General features: G+C 35.4%; 1 protein-coding gene across 2 annotated transcripts in view; it reads left to right on the top strand.

The window, feature by feature from the left end:
* Positions 1-21,283, top strand: part of SMCHD1 (structural maintenance of chromosomes flexible hinge domain containing 1) — a 155,862-nt gene that overhangs the window by 67,155 nt on the left and 67,424 nt on the right. For both annotated transcript variants that reach the window (XM_025931088.2, XM_086682567.1), the window contains 6 exons: positions 1,761-1,988; positions 7,809-7,957; positions 8,870-8,958; positions 9,516-9,634; positions 13,104-13,271; positions 20,532-20,657. In XM_025931088.2, the coding sequence (XP_025786873.1) occupies positions 1,761-1,988; positions 7,809-7,957; positions 8,870-8,958; positions 9,516-9,634; positions 13,104-13,271; positions 20,532-20,657 (879 nt within the window). The remainder of the gene's footprint in view (positions 1-1,760; positions 1,989-7,808; positions 7,958-8,869; positions 8,959-9,515; positions 9,635-13,103; positions 13,272-20,531; positions 20,658-21,283) is intronic.

The raw sequence follows: 21,283 nt of genomic DNA, 5'->3' as shown, positions 1-21,283 counted from the left end.
TTATAATATTTTAAGTAATATTTGACACATAAAAATGAGGTATTTGTGGTTCTTTTAGCTAAGGTGAAGAAAAAGGCAATGTGAAATGGTATAGTGAGTAACATTTTGTATTAGTAATTTTGATTAAAGCTTTTATAATATCTAAGGCTATTGATTACATATTCTTAAAATTAATTTTTTCTTCTATTAAAATGTATTTATGTGTCAGTTTTATTTTTTTGTTTCTTATAGTTAACACTTGTTTCTTAGAAAGTTTGGTAAACAACCAGTGAAGGACATATAAATAATTCATATGTATAATTTTAAAAATAAATACATGGTTACTATTTTCAAGTAGAGTTTTGTGGTAATGTACTAATAGGATATTTGTTACTGGATGGATATACATCATGGCTGTAGGTGAAGCCAGCCTGGAAGAGGGCCAGCAACTGACCTCCTAAGGTTGCAGAATGAGACAACAGATACTTAAGTTAAATATTTCAATGTGATTTCTCCATTATTGGTATTGTAGATGATGAGTAATCTAACCAATTGATTAACTGATGCTTTTCTACTCATTATACATCAATTAACATATCTTGAGTCACAAAAGGGCAAAATACGACTGTGTTGTTTTCACTAGAATGAGATGGCTCCTTACTTCATTCCTCTTCTTTACAAGCTGATTATATTGATAACCTTCAAATAACTGTTACGCAGTTTTTTAAATTCAGTAATGTGGGCAGCAGGCTTTTGAGCATACTATCTTGCAATCGATCAGGAAGAAGAGACTTGGAGTTTGGGAGGAATCTGGGTTTGGGAGCAAAGAGTAACAAACATTAGGAATTACATAAATACTGTAGAACAGCAGCAGGCAGAAGACCAAGAATCTAGATCAGATATGCAATTAGAAAATGTTATCCAAAGGCAGTAACTCTTGAGTTTGAATCAAGTAAATGCAATATGCTTATAGTAGAGATGTATTTGTTATTTCCCTGATAATTCTGTAAGGTAGGAATTTTATATATATCATCATTCATTTGATTGGGCTTTGATAGGAATGACTACAACTGGATGAGGAAGGAGAAATGGGCTAAATAAGATTGTAAAAGTATTTTAGGCTTAGGCTTACTTTGAATTTTGTATATCCTGTGGAATGCACTATGACCTAGATTATGAAATAATGAATGTAATGTTTTAATTTTTTATGCCTTTAAAATCAGTTTAGTGTAATCCAGTTTATCTGTACTGATATGTGGAAAATTGTTGTGCCCATAATATAAATGTGCCAGCTTAGCCTTCATGGCATCTAGAGTTCTCATTTAGCTATAAACAACATTATTCACTCACTTAGTTTCAGTGTATTCAATGTATTGCTTCAATATAAATAGTGTATTTTATGGCAACTATTTTCTGATTTTATGGGAAGTTACTAATTTCACACATTTTTATTCTTATTAATAGACGATAGTCACCAAATGTGTCATGTGATTACAAATAAGGGAGAGTGAATCTTTTTAAATCCAAATATGCTAGTTTTTGGCTTTAAGAATGTGGCCACTGTCATTATTTATAACTTGATGGTATAAAATAGGAATTATTAATGGTATAGTGTGATCTTAATGCCAAAACTTATGGATATTAACAGTGTATAAGATGATCTTCCATAATACTGGACATAAATTCTTAAGCAATGTAGAAGACTCACCACTGAAGCCCAAAGATAGGTTTTCAAAAAGTGCAGATGTCATTCAGTATATCTTTCTGTGCTCTTTTCCTAGAGTTGTAAAGATGTGGCACCCGTGGAGAAGACTATTAAGTTGCTTCCTAGTAGCCATGTTGCGAGATTACAGATATTCAGTGTGGAAGGACAAAAGGCAATCCAGATCAAACATCAGGATGAGGTTAATTGGATAGCAGGCGATGTTATGCATAATCTTATTTTTCAAATGTATGATGAAGGAGAAAGAGAAATCCACATAACATCAGCTTTAGCGGATAAAATTAAAGTAAGTATCTCCAAATAGTTATTCACAAGAATTTTGTTCATTTTATGATTGGAAGACTCTGAACAAGAAGTTTTATCAGGTAGCTTCTAAGAAGCTTATCAGAGACAAATAGTACTATTATTTAAAATTTCAGGGTAGGGACACCTGGGTGGCTCAGTCAGTTAAGCTTATGATTCTTGATTTCGGATCTCATGGTTCATGGGTTTGAGCCCCATGTCAGGTCTATACCAACAGTGCGGAGCCTGCTTGTGTGTGATTATCTCTCTCCCCCTCTCTCTGCTCCTCTTCCATGTGTGTGTGCAGTCTTTCTCTCTCTCTTTCCAAAACAAAAAACAAACAAAAATTCCACACTAAAAACTTTTTTATGCACATTCATATGAATGATTCATATGTGACAAATGCATACTTAGAGAAATGATTTGGACGCTTAGCAAAATGCCAAAGATTGGAATTCTCTTTTAGTTGTATACTTCCTGACCAACTGTATTGCTGCAGTCACAGTTAAGATTACCATACCAAAGCAATGTATAGTATTTGTAGCTGCTCTAAAGGCACTAAACCAAAGGTCTGTTAAAGGCAGACAGTGAAACATTACTGTTACTGTTTTAACTACAGGGCCCTGATTTGACCATTTGAAATTGGCATATCACTCTCTAAAAGCCTGATCTTAGAAAACAGTTTTGTAGATTCTCAGCTTCATATGGTCCTCATCAATCTGTTGTAATCTAAATTTATCATTTGCACCTTGTTAGGGTAAATCTGTATGTTGAAACCTAACATCTCATTTAACAGAACCAAATCAGAATAGATTGTTGTCACCTATAGTAGATACCTGTAGCACTCCTCTTATGATTGATTGTAAGACTACTGGGCATTCTGTGCTTCCTCCTTTCAAGGTACAGTCAGTTCTGCTATAATGAAACACATGCATTTTTTAAAACTTTTTTTAATGTTTATTTTTGAGAGAGAGAAAAACAGCACAAGCTGGGGAGGGACAGAGAGAGAGGGAGATGCAGAATCCAAAGCAGGCTCCAGGCTCAGAGCTGTCAGCACAGAGCCCAATGTAGGACTTGAACCCATGAACCTTGAGATCATGACCTGAGCCAAAGTCGGACGCTCAAACAACTGAGCCACCCAGACACCCCAAAACACATGCATTTCTTAAAATCACTGTGCCAGATAAAAGGGTAAAAACCAATAAAAATCACAGGGTGTATGGGGGAAATGGGAATTAGAGGCACAGTACTCAAATTTTATCAGTCACCCGTTAAAGATAGAAGGGGTGCCTGGGTGGCTCAGTTGGTTAAGCGTCTGATTCTTGGTTTCACCTCAGGTCATGGTTCATGAGATCGAGCCCTGAGTCAGGCTCCATGCTGACAGCATGGAGCCTGCTTGGGATTTTCTCTCTCTTTCTCTCTCTGCTCCTCCCCTGCTCACGTGCCACTGTCTCTCTCTCTCTCTCTCAAAATAAACATTAAATAAAAACATTAAAAAAAAGAATACAGCCTTAAAAATTAAAAAAAAAAGAAACTAATAAAGTAGTCCCAATACATTAGTAACAATAACACATTAAATGATTAAAAAGTCCACAAACACTACAATAATATGTCAGTTTACTTTGTAGAACTGAGTGCAAGAAGGGTTGCAGCTTGTGGGTTACTGTGAAGTTGTGGAAACTCCACTAAGTGTGGACATGTGTGGCTCAATATACATAATCACCTGAGGTGGCTGGCAGGTTTGAGTTATGTTACTTGTGTATTTCTGCATGGATTGGTTTAGCTGGGGACAGTTTTCTGGGTTCATCTATTGTTTTCATGGATGAAATTGTACATAAGACATAAAATTTGCTTTATTCTCAAACTGTTCCCTAATTTTTTAATATCATTGAAACAAATACGCATTTTCAAATCAAACGTTATAGCAGAACTGATTGTACTTTTTCGCTTGTCATCCATAAAGAAAAGAACTCCTTAAATCTTGTGTGAGAAAATAATTTTTAAAAATCCAGTTTTCTTTAAGGCAGTTAGAGACAAATAATTCCCCCTTTCTCTGGAAAGCCAACATTTGCAGGCCCTTATATAAGGGGTCCCAATTAACTAAATTTGTGGAGAGTTACTATGTGGGATAGGAGGTAATTATTTCTTTGTACTATTTCATCCTATAGTCATCTTGAGTTTCCAGATATAGGATCTAATATTTAGCCTGTGTATGGCGTGTGGCAGGAGGGCAGAAGGAGAGGGAAAGAGAATCTCAAGCAGGCTCCACTTCCAGTGCAGAGCCTGACTGTGAGATCATGACCTGAGCCAAAACCAACAATTAGATGCTTAACTGACTGAGCCATCCAGGGTGCCCCCTTGGGATCTGACATTTTAAAAGAATTGTTCAGTAGGGGTTCAGCTGCCTTTACTTTTAAATCTTACTTGAAATATCCCTTGTCCCATCCCCTCCGTAATGAAGGACTAGAGAATTGATAGAGAAATAATCCTGATCCTTCTTGGAAGGGGAGGCAACTTGTGTTTTATCTATATCAGTAGACTTAAAGTTGAGTGATTTAATAGTGGTGCCAGGAACCTGGCTTCTGAACTGGTTCCTTGCTTTCTCATAGTTAGGTTCCCACATTGTGGTTTCTTATCAAGATTAAGAAGAAACATTGACTTGAGAGCCTCTACCTGTATATAACCTTCTTTTTGCCGTTCAATAAGCATGTGACCAGCATTTGACACCTTTTGGCTCAAATTTAGTAGTTAAATACTTCTTGGGTTCCAAAGATTTTAAAACATGCACCTCTTTATTGGCAATAAAAGATATCAAATGTTATTTTATTATATGTATAGTTTTTAAAGTGATTTCTGTGGTCTTCAGAGAGTTCTCCAATATTGAGGAAAGTTAGCCCTGAGCTGGGAATCTATTGAAGGGATAGCACGGCTAGAGTGGGGGGAAGAAAGCCTTTTGGAAAAGTATAACTCCTGCTTTTTCCATTATTTAAATTAAAAAAAAGGTGTGTGTACAGACTTACATATATATTTACATATATATATATATGATACAGTATAAAAGATGATTAAAATTAAAAAGGTGACTAAGAAGATTAGAACAGCTTAAACTGTGAAACCTTAAGAATCACAACTATAGAAGGCTAAAAGAGAAAGTTGAACTAAGAATTCTTACATAGAAAAGATTAGAAGTTTAAAAGTAGGATAGAAGTAGAGTGCTCAACTTAAAAAAGGGATCAAGTAACAAATTAGTATGTGGAATGCAAGAGATTTAAAATGAAAGAGCTAAAAGCATCCAAGAATGGATTAAGACTCAAAGGTAGCCAGAATGGTAGATGATTTGTTTTCTCATCTTAGTGAATAGGAGTTAACCCAGATCTCATTCAAGGCCCCCATTAAGAGGTTTCTTTTAACAAAAATTTGAATATTACTCTCAGAATTGATCATTTGATTTGATGTGTATGTTATTTTAAGCTATAATAACCACAGTGGTAATCCTATGGCACAACGTGAAAGAAATGACTGAAAAAATTTTATTCCACTGAAAGATATGGTAACATTAACAGTGAAGACAAAGGAAGCATTTAAAAATTTGAGTATAGTTGACATACAATGTTATGTTAGATTAGTTAGGTTACACACAACCTAGTGATGACAAATTTGCCTCTTCACCACAACTGTAGCTACCATCTGTCCTGTTATGTAGTTATTACGCTATCATTGACCGTATTCTTTATGCTGTGCCTTTTATTCCTATGACTTACTCATTCCATAACTGGAAGCTTGTACCTCCCTCCCCTTGACTCATTTTGCCGAACTCCCCACCCCCCTGCCCGCACCTTCCCTCTGGCAACCATCAGTTTGTTCTCTGTATTTATATGTCTGATTCTGTTTTTTGTTTATTCATTTGGTCATTATTGTTTGTTTTTTAGATTCTACTTATGAGTGGAATTATATGGCATTTGTCCAACTTATTTTACTTTGTATAATATCCTCCAGGTCCACCCATGTTGTCTTATATGGCACAATCCCACGTGTTTTATAGCTGCATAATAATATTCCACTGTATATATACACCACATTTCCTTATCCGTTTGTCTGTTGATGGACACTTAGGTTACTTCTATATCTTGGCTATAGTAAATAATGTTGCAGTAAACATAAAGGTGCATGTATCTTTTTGAACTAGTGTTTTGTTTTCTTTGGGTAAATACCCAAAGTTTTTGTTTTCTTTGGGTATTCCACCCGAATAGTGGAATTATTGGATCATATGGTATTTCTATTTTTAATTTTTTGAGGAACCTTCATACTGTTTTCCAGGGTGGCTGCACCACTTTATATTCCCAGTAGTGCACGAGGGTTCCTTTTTCTCCACATGGTTGGCAACACTTGTTATTTCTTGTGTTTTTTTATTTAGTCATTCTGACAGGTATAGAGTGATATCAGTGTAGCTTTGATTTGCATTTCCATGATGATTACTGATGTTGAGTATCTTTTCATGTGTCTGTTGGCCATCTTTATGTCTTCTTTGGAGAAATAGGTATTCAGGTATTATGCCCATATTTTAATCGGACTCTTTTTTTTTGGTATTCAGGTGTAGGAGTTCTTTATATATTTTGGATACTAACCCTTTATTAGATACGTCATTTGCGAGTATTTTCTCCTATTCAATAGATTGTCTTTTAGGTTTGTTGATGGTTTCCTTTACTGTACAAAATCTTTTTATTTTCATGTGGTCTCAGTAGTTTATTTTTGCTTTTGTTTTTCTTGTCTCAGACATATCTAGAAAAATGTTGCTATGGCTAGTGTCAGAGAAATTACTGCCTTTGTTCTCTTCTATGATTTTTATGCTTTCTGGACTCACATTTGGGTCTTTAATCCATTTTGAGTCTGTTTTTGCGTATTGTGTTAGAAACTGGTCTGGTTTCATTCCTTTACACATAGCTGTCCAATTTTCCCAGCACCATTTATTGAAAAGACTGGCTTTTCCCTTTGCATATTCTTTCCTCTTTTGTCCTAGATTAATTGGTTATATAATCGTGGGTTTGTTTCTGGCTTTCTATTCTGTTCCATTGATTTATGTGTTTATTTTTTATGCCAGTATCATACTGTTTTGATTACTGCAGCTTTGTAGTATGTCTTAAAATCTGGTACTGTGATACCTCCAGCTCTGTTGTTCTTTCGTAGGATTTCTTTGCCTATTCTGGGTCTCCTGTGGTACTATACAAATTTTAGTATTATGTGTTCTGCCTTTGTGAAAAATACTGTTGGTATTTTGATAGGGAGTGCATTGAATATGTAGATTGTTTTGGATAATATGGACATTTTAATAGTATTCTTCCAGTTCATGGGCATGGAATATCTTTCCCTTTGTTTTTGTCATCTTTAGTTTCTTTCATCAGTATTTTGTAGGTTTTGGAGTACAGGTCTTTCACCTCTTTGGTTAACTTTATTCATAAGTATTATATTCTTTTTGGTGTAGTTGTAAAGGGTTTTTTTTTTTTTTAATTTCTCTTTCTATACTTCATTTTTAGCATATAGAAACATTTCTGTTTTCTGGGTGTTAATTGTATATCCTGCCACTTTACTAAATTTATTACTTGTACTAGTTTTTTGGTTGGAGTCTTTAGAAGAGGGAGAAACTCCTTAATCTCACTAATATATGTATGAACCACCATCATTTATGGTCATAAAGGGACTTTCTTTTTCTGTGGAGGTGGTGAAGATGGGTTATAATTTAACTTTGATTCTTCAGTAAGATAAGTGGCATTAGGAGTACATTAGGCTAAGCTTTATATTATTCTTAGGTATATAATTTCTCTTTTAGGTTAATTGGACTCCTGAGATTAACAAAGAACACTTGCTACAGGGTCTGCTTCCTGATGTACAAGTACCGACATCTGTGAAAGATATGCGCTATTGCCAGGTTTCATTCCAAGATGATCATGTGTCTTTGGAAAGTGCATTTACAGTAAGGTTTGTGGGCATATTATATTTTGAGGTATTTCAAAATTCAGCATATGATAACAAAAATACTTGTCTCCAAAGCACACTAGTGAAAGTTATTTTTAATGTAGAAAAGATTGCAATTTCTGTGAAGGTAGATTGTCTTTGGAATAAAGTTTCACAGGAGATAGTGATTAATTCATCAGTCTTTTCACCTCTTTGGTTAAGTCCATTCCTAAGTATTTTATTCTTTAGTATACCCTGTGCTTAATGACCCTCTGGTATCTGTAAGAACTAGAATTGTCATTAAAGGAAAGCCCTCCTAGTGTAAGCAGCAGTGAAAACACCTGTGAAATGACAGATATTAAAAAATATAAAAGATACAGTGTGATCAGTGTGTTGCTCAGAAGGAAAAATTCTTTCATTGCTTCATGATTAAAGCTGAGTCCTACCAGACCACTATGTATTGCTGATAGAAAAGAGAAGACTTATGTAAATATATATAGAAAAATCTTTTACCCTGGCCTCAGTTTCTTGCTCACCTCTTCCAGTAACCTTATTCACTTGAATTCCTCCATCCGTTTTCATAGTATTTCCAGGCTCCATAGTTGAGATAAAATTTTTAGATATACTGCTCTCCACCTGCCACCTGATCTCTTGATGAGTTATTTTTACTGACCCACCTTTTCTTTCTCAGTTCTCTAGTCATAATTTCCTTTTAATCCAGCATGGATGCTATGATTTAACACTTTGTAAGCTGTCTTTTCTCTGTTTCCATTTGGTTTAATAGTGATGTTATATAAATTGAGGTATTTTTGGAGGGGTGTTGTATTTAAGATTTAGAAAGTGAGTGATATATATATGCCTACTCTTTAGCATATTAAAACTAAGTTTTTTCTACAGTCAAAGGTAGAACTAAAGCCTTTTCTTAACTAATTTCAGGCCACTTCCTGATGAGCCTAAACATTTAAAATGTGAGTTAAAAGGAGGAAAAACAGTACAAATGGGCCAAGAGCTTCAAGGAGAAATAGGTTAGTATGGTCTGCATTTTTTCTTTAAAATACTTTTAGAATATGTGCTTACCTACATTCACATTTTGGCATACATGATCTGAAAGGAAAGCTTTGGTTTTATATACATTTGGTGTTTTAAAATCTATTGTTAGAAAAGATTGCTGTATTTTTACTATCTTTGCCTAGGCTGACATAACTTTAAATCATTTTGGCAAAAATAGTTTCTTGGGAAATTTTGTTAGAATAATAATAGTTAACATTAAAACTATTACATTAAAAGTGCAAAGTAAACGTATCAGTGGATTCACGTTTATTTTTCTTACATTTAGAATATTACCTGAATTAGAATAATATTGAATTATTTTCTTCAAATTTTGTGGTAAGATTAACATCAAAATGGTGTTATATATAATAAATATAAGCACAATTAAGTAGATTGTTGATTTTTTTTTGGTAGCGATTATATAAGAAACGAGTATTATTTTTTACAAAAAAATACATAAGAGAACAAAGTTACAGTGGTTTTCCTAAGCATAATTTTAAGTGTTAAAATTAAACTTTCCTTTTTTATATAGTTGTAATAGTTACAGATCAGTATGGAAATCAGATTCAAGCATTTTCACCAAGTTCTTTATCTGCGTTGGGAATTGCTGGGGTTGGACTTGACAGCTCCCATTTGAAAACTACTTTTCAGGTATGATTACTTTTCATAGCAGTTGGCTTATGCCATTGGTTTACATTTAACAACATTTGGGAAAAATTAAAATAACCGAAAGAAGTTTGATTTTGGTGTTAACAATGCAAAGTCACAAAAGGGATTAAGATGGTTTTGTTATGATCAACTTTAAACATATGCAAAAAATAGAATAGCAGAGGTAATCCCCATGTTTCTATCACTCAGCCTCAATAATCACCACTTTCCACTTCGCCATGTGTTTTGTTTTTTTTTTTTAAGTTTATTTTGAGAGGGAGCACGTGCACAAGTGGAGGAGGGATAGAGAAAGAGGGAGAAAGAGAATCCCAAATAGGTTCTGCTCAGAGCCCAATGTGGGGCTCTATCCTACCAACTGCGAGATCATGACCTGAGCTGAAACCAGTCAAGTGAGCCACTCAGGCACCCCATCATTTTGAAGCAAATTCCGTACGTTATAATGTCATCCATACATTGGTATGTCATACATGAAATGTCATCCATAAATATTTTGATATGTATGTAAAGGTAGTTTTTCATAAATAAATAAAATTTTAGTGCTTACATCCTGCATTAAACAGGATGCTAGTGAAAAAATTGGGGAAATTTACAGCTGTGCAGTTATTTGAGATTAGCTTGAAAAAAAATTACTGTAGTGGAATCGTTTCAGTTTAAAACAGGCAAACATGATGTATTCTGCTTGGAAAGATCAAAAACAACTCTCAGGGAAAAAAAAGATGTGGGAGTCCAGGCTTTAAGGAACCTGCCAGGCCATAGTAGGTGAGAAGGAATTCTAAGGCCCGAGTAAAGCTGAATCCAGTTAGGGCATTTAATGCTTTTTAAAAACTCTTCTTCCTTTTAGAGTCTCCATTACAGTCTTTAACCTGACAAAGGAATCATAAGAGTAGTCTCTTTGTTCCCCTTCCTTACTAGAGTTTCTTATTCTCACTAATCTGTTGATGGTATTCTAGTTCTCACGACACAACTCACTATGTCTTAGTGCCAAAGAACTTTTTTTTTTTCCAAAGAACTTTTAATGATGTTTTGTTTACTTTACAAAGATAAAGTTTAGTGTTTGACTTTCAAGTTATTGCATTATTTATCTCCACCCTATGTATATATGAAATCAGAAGATAACTATGTTTCTGCTGTATGCATGAGCAACCTGTGCCTCCTATCACTTTATGCATAGACACCATCTTCATTCAATAATTTCTCCTAAATTATAACCTGCCTTCCTGCCTCTTCAGTTTTCCCTATCAGATTCCCATCAGCACGTAAACATGCTGTCATATTTCTCATTTTTTTTTAAGTGTATTTATTTATTTTGAGGGAGTACGTACAAGTGGGAGAGGGGCAGAGAAAGGGAGAGAGAGAATCCCAAGCAGCCTCTGTGCTGTCAGTGCAGAGCCTGATGTAGGGCTCAAACTCAAACCGTGAGATCATTGCCTGAGCAGAAATCAAGAGTTGGATACTTAACTACCCAAGATACCCCTGTCTTACCTCTCATCTTAAAAGACAAATTATAACCCCCCCCCCCCAATCAAAACATCCTTGGGCTCTAATTCCCTTTCCATCTGTTGCTCTCTTTCTCTTCTTTCCATGGTGTAACTCCTTGGAAGAGTTGTATATACTGTTTCCACATCCTTTTTTGTCATTCTAAGGCAAGGCACTCATCATTTTTTTTTTCCGTTTCACCTGACCAAATCCATTGTCCATTTTCCTTTCTCATTTTATGCCACCTATTAGATCTATCAGCATTTTATACTGTAAATTTAGACTTCATCTGCTTAGTATGGCCTAAAATATCCTTAAAGTATCCTACCACAGCATAATCTCCCACCTTTCTCCATAGCTCATTATTCTTCAGCCAAGGTGACTTACTTTCTTCCTGTTGTCATTTTACAACTGAGGTATACTATCTTGTTTTCAAGCATCAGGAGTCTACCCCCGGTCTCTACAGAGAAAAAATCAGAGGCTTCTGTTTTAAAACTATTTTTTTTAATAGTGGTTTTTTCCTAAATAAAAAGTAGTTTTAATATGTTATTGATTCTTCAAATTATTTCTGCATTTGCATAAAATGTACTGCTATTCTGAAGTACATTCCTTTGATAATTTCAGCATTAGACCATAGCACCTTTCAGAATTTTATATTTAATTCTATTTGAACTCATCTACAGTTTGTAAATGCATATACAGATTTCCTTTTCAAGATTGGAAGTAAAACCAGAATAACTTCCAACAGGACTTAAACAAGAAATCATGTCTTCAAAAAGCCTTTTAATGATTCACTAATAAGTATCGAATTCTAGGTTATACTTCATATATTTTCAGTTATCAGTATGTTTTACTAATGAATATTTGTTTTCCAGATATTGAAAAATTCTGAACTCATTGGGGTTTGATTAAGTTTAATTATTTTGCAGTGTCTTTGTACAGAAAATGTTCTAATAACAGTTGAGAATGTCAAACATGAAATTTTAACGCTGATTATTAACATCTGATGGAGTAGGGACACCTGGGTGGCTCAGTCGGTTAAGTGTCTGACTTCAGCTCAGGTCATGATCTCACAGTCCGTGAATTCCAGAGCTGTATCAGCTCTGTGCTGATAGCTCAGAGCCTGGAACCTGCTTCGGATTCTGTGCCTCCCTTCCTCTGCCCTTCCCCCTTCCCCTCTCTCTTTCTTTCTCAAAAATAAACATAAAAATTTTTTTTCAATCTGATGGAACAGATTTGTGTTCATCACAAATTTGAGATAAAATTGTTAAGGATCATTGTTAAAATGAATACTAGGGTACTCGTGCCACTGTGGAATTAGTTTATATCATTCCATCACATAGCAGAAATTATAGACTAGTTTCATTGATTCCCATTAATATGCCGTGAACCTGAAATTGGGCAGTAACAAATCAAAGCCCCTACCTTCTTGGAGATCACCTTACAATGGGAAGAGCATGCAGTAGGTAGGAAATGAGGGATAAGAAAAATAAAATGGGGTAGTGGAAACAGTACCATTATATAGGGTAGTCAGGGAACACCCCTCTGATTAAGGTATCCTGTATGCAGAAACCTAACGAAAGGCCATGTAGATTGGTAAAGAATTTTGCAAACATCAGGAAAGAACAAGTGCAAAGCACACTTTTTGGGCAGCACACTATTGGGCAAGCACACACTTTGCTGTTTTGGGAATAAAAAGGAGATGGTGGAAATAAGAGGTTAATTAGGAAAAGAGATAAAAAGACATAGCACCTTTTAGATCTCTCTCTCACAAAAAAGAAATTCAGCTTCTCCTTTCAAGGAAGTGAATTTGATAGTATGCCAGTATTGGTATGTGTGCAAATTATTTGCCATTAGTTATACGCAGAAACATATCTGTATGCATAGTGGGTTAATGACAACATTTTCTTTTTTTTTTTTTTTTTTTGAAAACTAAACATTACATCCCTCTTTTCAATGTACCTTTCCTCACTAGGAAAATACACAAAGTATAAGTGTAAAAGGCATCAAATTTATTCCAGGCCCTCCTGGAAATAAGGATCTTTGTTTTACTTGGCGTGAATTTTCTGACTTTATTCGAGTGCAGCTAATTTCTGGACCACCAGCAAAACTTCTCCTTATAGACTGGCCAGAATTAAAGGAGGTAAGTAACTGCCTTGATTAAAGGAAAGAATTTACTATCACATGGCTTATTACTTTCAGGTTGTGAGTGGGTAGATATATTTTACTGTTGAAGCAACAGCAAATAGCAATGGTAACAATAACAAAAGGACAAAGTAATATACTAAATACTTCGTTATTTAATTCATCACTTGTGTCCTCATTTGTTAAAGAATAGGGAAATAACTTGAACACTGAGAAATGTACAGTATGTTATTTTTGCTAGAATTTAAATTAAAAAAAATTTTTAAGAGTGTAATCACACCTTAAAATTTTATTACAGAAATTTTCGAACATGCATACAAGTGAAAATAGCATAATGAATCCCCAGGTTTAACAGTTACTGTTTTTTTCCCAATTTTGTTTCATCGTTCTGTCTTACTGTCTTAAAATGTTTTCTCTGGATTTTGACAAAGCACATCAGATATCAAGTCATTATACACATGAAAACATTGGCATGCCTTCCTTTACAAATAGTTAAATCTTAAGTATAAACTTTGCAAATTTCTGTTAAATCTGTTGAGTTTTTACTAAATGTTTAGAATTCTGGTTTTAAAATATTTGGATTTTTGTTTTCAGTTTTGGTCTAGCAGGGCTCTACCTGTTGGTATGACAGCTTACATACTTTTCTAAAGGAAGATGAGCTTATCACCATGGTTATGGATGAAATTAATACTTTTAAAGGAGTACATCACCTAAGAAAAGTGTACATTATCTGTGGTCTAGTTTGAGATTGCTCTTTTTGGTTTGTGAATTTAAAATAGGTAAACAAGTGGTGACAGTGAGCTCTAAAATTTTTTTCTGTAATGTGTTGATTGAGGAGTTTTACTGTAAAGCCAGTGCTTTTTTATTTGGGAGCATTTATACTACATAAGTAATACACTTTGTGTTTAATGAAGTCAATAAAGGATTTGTTGGTTGATGACATTATGAAATAATTGTTTACCTTTGAGGTGGAAAAAATGTTAACATGTTCATCTTTTTATATGGATTTGTGTTGGGGAATGTCAAAAATAATGACAGTTTAACTCAAAAGATTTTTAGAAGATTAATTTGCAGATACCATAGAAATCCAGAAGCTTTAAAAAAACTGATTTCTCATTATGTTAGAGAAATGGTTATATGTAGATAAGGCTGTAAAAGTAATCACTGAATGTCTGGTATTCCTAAAATTTCCTAATTCTGTTTTTAAAAAATTTATTTAAGCTCAAGTTAGTTAACAGTACAGTGTAGTAATTCGTTTCAGGAGTAGAATCCAGTGATTCATCACTTACATACATATAACACCCAGTACTCATCCCAGCAAGTGCCCTCCTTAATTCCCATCATCTGCTTAGCTGTCCCCTCACCCACCTCCCCTCCAGCAGCCCTCAGTTTGTGCTCTGTATTTAAGAGTCTCTTATTGTTTGCCTCCCTCTCTTTTTTTTTATCTTATTTTTCCTTCCCTTCCCCTGTGTTCATCTGTTTTGTTTCTTAAATTCCACATGAGTGAAATCATGTGATATTTGTCTTTCTTTGAGTGACTTATTTCTCTTAGCCTAAGCCATGTTGTTGCAAATGGCAAGATTTCATTTTTTTTTTTTGACCACCAAGTAATAATTCCAGAGTGTATATATACCACATCATCTTATCCATTCATCAGTCAATGGACATTTGGGCTCTTTCCAAACTTTGGCTATTGTCGATAGTGCTGCTATAAACATTGGAGTGCAGGTGCCCCTTAGAATCAGCATTTTTGTATCCTTTGAATAAATACCAAGTAGTGCAGTTGCTGGGTCACAGGGTAGTTGTATTTTTAATGTTTTGATGAACCTTCGTACTGTTTTCCAGAGAGGCTGGATCAGTTTGCATTCCTGCTAACAGGGCCAAACTGTCCCCCTTTCTCCACATCCTCACCAACATCTGTTGTATCCTGAGTTGTTTATTTTAGCCGTTCTGACAGGTGTGAGGTGGTATCTCATTGTGGTTTTGATTTGTAGTTCTGTGATGATGAGTGAGATTGAGCATCTTTTCATGTGTCTGTGTGCCATCTGGATGTCTTCTTGGGAAAAGTATCCATTCATGTCTTTGGCCCATTTTTTTCACTGGATTATTTGTTTTTTGGGGTGTTGAGTTGGGTAAGTTCTTTATAGATTTTTGATACTAACCCTTTATCCAGTACATCATTTATAAATATCTTCTCCCATTCCATCAGTTGCTTTTTAGTTTTGTTGACTGTTTCCTTTGCTGTGCAGAAGCTTTTTATCTTGAGGAGGTCCCAGTAGTTCATTTTTGCTTCGGTTTCCCTTGCCTTTGGTGACGTGTCTAGTAAGAAACTGCTTCTGGCCGAGGTCAAAGAGGTTTTTGCCTGTTTTCTTCTCTAGGATTTTGATTATTTCCTGTCTCATATTTAGGTCTTTCATCCATTTTGGATTTATTTTGTATATGGTGTAAGAAAGTGGTCCAGTTTCATTTTTCATGTCTCTGTCCAGTTTTCCCAGCACCATTTGCTAAAGAGACTGTCTTTTTTCCATTGGATACTCTTTCCTGCTTTGTCAAAGATTAGTTAACCTTACATTTGTGGGTTCCTTTCTGGGTTCTCTATTCTGTTCCATTGATCTGTATGTTTTTGTGCCAGTACCATACTGTCTTGATGATTACAGCTTTGTAATACAGCTCGAAGTCCGGAATTGTGATGCCTCCATCTTTGGTTTTCTTTTTCCAACATTACTTTGGCTATTTGGGATTTTCTCTGGTTCCCTATAAGTTTTAGAATTATAGCTCTGTGAATCTAGCTCTGTGAAGAATGCTGGTATTATTTTGATAGGGATTGCATTGAATGTGTAGATTACTTTAATCGACATTTAGCAATATTTGTTCTTCTGATGCTTGAGCGTGGAATGTTTTCCCATTTCTTTGCATCTTCTTCAGTTTCTTACATAAGCTTTCTGTAGTTTTCACTGTACAGATCCAAATCAACCTCTTTGGTTAAGTTGATTCTTAGGTATCTTATGGTTTTTGCTGCAGTTACAAATGGGATCAATTTCCTGATATCTCTTTCTGTTGCTTCATTATTGGTGTATAGAAATGCAGCCAATTTCTATTTCTTTGATTTTATATCCTGCAACTTTGCTAAACTCATGTATGAGCTCTAGCAGTTTTTTTGGTGGAGTTTTTAAGGTTTTCCATGTAGAGTAAGTATCTTGTCATCTTGGAAGAGTGAAAGTTTGACTTCTTCCTTGCCAATTTGTATGCCTTTTATTTATTTTGTTGTCTGACTGCTGAGGCTACGACTTCCAGTACTATGTTGAACAACAGTGGTGACAGTGGACATCCTTGTTGTGTTCCTGACCTTAGGGGGAAAGCGCTCAGTTTTTCCCCATTGAGGATGATAGTTAGCTGTGGGCCTTTCATATAAGGCCTTGTGATGTTGAGATATGTTTTGTCTATCCCACTTTCTTGAGGGTTTTTATCAAGAAAGGGTGCTGTATTTTGTCAGATGCATTTTCTTTCTTTTTTTTTTTTTTTAATGTTTATTTATTATTAAGAGACAGAGAGACACAGAGCGTGAGCAGGGAAGGGGTAGAGAGAGGGGGAGACATAGAATCTGAAGTAGGCTCCAGGCTCTGAGCTGTCAGCACAGAGCCCGACACAGGGCTCAAACTCACAAACTGCGAGATCATGACCTGAGCTGAAGTCGGTCGCTTAACCAACTGAGCGACCCAGGCGCTCCTGTCAGATGCATTTTCTGTATCTATTGAGAGGATCATAGGTTTCTTATCCTTTATTTTATTAATGTTGTGTATCAGGTTGTTGGATTTGTGAATATTGAACCAGTCCTGCAGCCCAGGAATAAATCCTATTTGATTATAATGAATAATTCTTTTTTTTAATGTTTATTTTTGAGAGGGAGGGAGAGACTGAGCACAAGTGGGAGAGGGGCAGCAAGAGAGGGAGACACAGAATCACAAGCAGGCTCCAGGCTCTGAGCTGTCAGCACAGAGACTGACACAGGGCTCGAACCCATGAGCTGTGAGATCATGACCTGATTCGAAGTTGGATGCTTAACCAACTGAGCCATCCAGGCACCCCAATGAATAAATCTTTTAACATACTGTTGAATTTGATTTGCCTAGTATCTTGTTGAGAATTTTTGCATCCAGGTTCATCAGGGATATTGGCCTATAACTTTCCTTTTTATTGGGGTCTTTGTTTTTGGAATCAAGGTAATGCTGGCTTCGTAGAATGAGTTTGGAAGCTTTCCTTCCGTTTCTATTTTCTGGAACAGTTTGAGAAGAATAGGTATTAACTCTGCTTTAAACATCTGATAGGATTCCCCTGGGAAGCCATCTGGCCCAGGACTCTCTTTTTGTTGGGAGATTTTTGATAACTGATTCAATTTCTTTGCTGGCTATGGGCCTGTTCAAATTTTCTATTTCTTATCATTTGAATTTTGGTCATGTGTGTCCATTTCTTCCAGATTGCCCAGTTTGTTGGCATAAAATTTTTCATAGTATTAACAACTGTTTGTATTTCTGTGGTGTTGGTTGTGATCTCTCCTCTTTCGTTACTGATTTTTATCTTTGTGGGTCCTGTCTTTTCGATACGTCTGGCTAGTGGTTTATCAATTTTATTTATTCTTTCAAAGAACTAGTCTTCAATTTCATTGATCTGTCTACTGGGTTTTTTTGTTTCTATATCATTTATTTCTGCTGTTATCTTTATTATTTTCCTTTTTCTGCTTGTTTTAGACTTTATTTGCTGCTGCTTTTGTAGCTCCTTTAGGCGTGAGGTTAGGTTGTGTATTTGAGACCATTCTTGCTTCTCGAGATAGGCCTGAATAGCAATGTACTTTCCTCTTAGGACTGCCTTTGCTGTATCCCACAGGGTTTCGACTGTCGTGTTTTCATTTTCATTGTCTTCCATGTATTTTTTTTTTTAATCTCTTTTTCAATTTCCTGGTTAACCCGTTCATTCTTTAGTAAGATGTTCTTTAACCTCCGTGTATTTTTTCCTTTGGTTGATTTCAAGTTTCATAGCGTGATCTGAAAATATGCATGGTATGATCTTGATCTTTTTATATCTATCGAGGACTGATTTGTGTGACCCAGGATGTGATCTATTCTGGAGAATATTCCATATGCACTAGAGAAGAATATGTATTCTGCTGTTTTAGGATGAAATGTTCTGAATGTATCTGTTAGGTCCTAATTAATTCTTGACCCTACCTTCCCCCTAATAGGATCTGAAGTGGAAAAGGGGAACTAATTTAACACCTAACTGATAAATAGAAAAAAAGGTATAAATGTTACATTAATATACACATATGTTCTTTCATTTAGTCTTAACATTATGCACTTTTTAACATTCTTATTTTATAAATGAGGAAACTGAAATCCTGAAACATTGTTACATTCCAATATTAGAAAGTGGTAGAGGTTTGTAATTATGAACATTAGATTTTGGATACTTCCTCCCCCCCCCCCCCCCCCCCTTTCTCTCAGACAACTCTGTGACTAACAGTTTAGGCTACAAGTCATTTATTAAAGAATATTCTTTTTTTTTTTTTTTTTTAATTTTTTTTTTCCAAAGTTTATTTATTTTTGGGACAGAGAGAGACAGAGCATGAACGGGGGAGGGGCAGAGAGAGAGGGAGACACAGAATCGGAAACAGGCTCCAGGCTCTGAGCCATCAGCCCAGAGCCTGACGCGGGGCTCGAACTCACGGACCGCGAGATCGTGACCTGGTTGAAGTCGGACGCTTAACCGACTGCGCCACCCAGGCGCCCCTAAAGAATATTCTTTAAAAGTAATTACTGTGTGATGGGTAGACAATGTGTTTAGGAATAAAGTACCATGATAATGTTTGCATTTGGAAACTATCATTGATTTTTTAAATTCAGGCTTTTAATAAACTTTGGCAGATGGAATATAGTCAACTATAGCCATGTAAAATTTGTGATCGTTAAGCATTTTAACTAAACTAGTCTTAAAGTTCTTTTTTTAAGAAAAATTAAGTCCTATCCAAAACACATTAGTATTTTCCCCACTTTTAGCAACCTCCTAATTTGAACCAACTACCTCTAGTAAAGTGGGGCTTGGAGGAAGCAGAGGAAACATTATTAATAGGAAAGAGATGATAAATCACCTTTACTTTTTCACTAGTCAGTACTCTCCAATCTTTTTTTCAGCTTTTAAAATATGATACATAAGATTGGAACTTCATCAGGTTTCTTGCTAGGCAGTGTGTTTCCTTTGAATATGTTCAGTACAAATAGGTCAACAAGCAAATTCCCAGAATTACATAGCCGTTACATGGAGGAAAAAAAACAAGCATTTTTGTATAGATTATCAGCAACTAGTCCTATTTATGTATGTATGTTTGTATGTATTCTTTTTTTTAATTTAAATTTTATTTAGTTAACATACAGTACAATATTGGTTTCAGGAGTAAAATTCAGTGATTCATCACTTACATACAACACCCAGTGCTCATCATAAGTGTCTTCATTAAGTACCACTCTAGCCCATCTTCCACCTACCTCCCTCCGTCAACCCATATATATGTCCTTTCTCTATCATTAAGAGTCTCTTGTTTGTTTCCCTCTCTTTTCTAGTCCTGTTTAATGAGTGGTAGAAAGCTGTGTATTACTGCTTCATGTAAAGTGCCTGAGTGCTTGTCCTTGACAGAGGAGCTAAACCATAGACAGCCAGTGCTAAATCTGAGAACCTAAGATAAGCTTTTAAGTAATTCCTTTTTTTTAAAATGCTTATTTATTTATTTTTGAGAAGGAGGAAAAGGGAGAGAGAGACTGTGTACGAGTTGCAGGAGGGAAATATATAGAGGGAGAGAGAGAATCCCAAGCAGGCTCCACACTGTCAGCACAGAGCCCAGCATGGGGCTTGATCTCATGAACCATGAGATCATGACCTGAGCCAAAATCAATGGTCAGACGCTCAACCGACTGAGCCACCCAGATGCCCCCATTGAAGTCATTCTAATATGTAACTTTTAGGGATGTGTTAAAAGCCATAATGTCAAATGCTTTTTTTTGAACTTTTATTATAATTAATTACTTCTATAAGATGATGATCACTGGTGACAATATAATTCACTTTCAGAAGTTTATTTTAATAGATGAAGAAGCCATTTGTGACTAGAACCAAGATAAATTAAGTGATCATTTAATAAGTGTACAAGTAGTAATTATATCATTTGGCACATATGCTTTAATGCTTTTGAAAATATTTATACCTGTTTTAGTCCATTCCAGTGATTAATGGAAGAGAATTACAGAATCCTCTCATTGTTCAACTTTGTGATCAGTGGGACAATCCAGCACCTGTACCACAGGTCAAAATAAGTCTTGTGAAAGCTAACAATTTAAAGGTAAGTTTTAAAACATCCTTACATAATTTTCGTCTACTTAAAATTTTGGGTTTCATTGTCCTAATGTTATTAGATGTCATATTTTTAAAAACATAGTCTTACATAACCTTGATTATTGCTTAGTTTAAATCACCTTAAAGATTTTTCATAATTATTTTGAGGAACTAAACTTCATATCTTGCAAGCAATGTAATAAGGGGCAGTATTCTACAGTTATGATTCTTTCTTTTTTTTTTTTTTTTTTTTTAATTTTTTTTTTTCAACATTTATTTATTTTTGGGACAGAGAGAGAGACAGAGCATGAATGGGGGAGGGGCAGAGAGAGAGGGAGACACAGAATCGGAAACAGGCTCCAGGCTCTGAGCCATCAGCCCAGAGCCTGACGCGGGGCTCGAACTCACGGACCGCGAGATCGTGACCTGGCTGAAGTCGGACGCTTAACCGACTGCGCCACCCAGGCGCCCCAGTTATGATTCTTTCAATACTAGTATGTATTTGGATTTCAGATTAGAATGAATAGATGACACTGAGAAAGTGAGTAAAGGCAAATATAGTGGCCTACAATATGGGTTAAGGAATAGGCATTACTTGGGAAACTTAAGCTAAAGGTGATCAAAAAGCATCAT

The sequence above is a fragment of the Puma concolor genome, chromosome D3 (genome assembly GCF_028749965.1).
Source record: "Puma concolor isolate L17-30 chromosome D3, mPumCon1.1.hap2, whole genome shotgun sequence".
NCBI classification, from domain to species: Eukaryota; Metazoa; Chordata; class Mammalia; order Carnivora; family Felidae; genus Puma; species Puma concolor.
The sequence above is the reverse complement of the archived record's forward strand: the minus strand, read 5'-3'. Positions and strand labels throughout refer to the sequence as shown.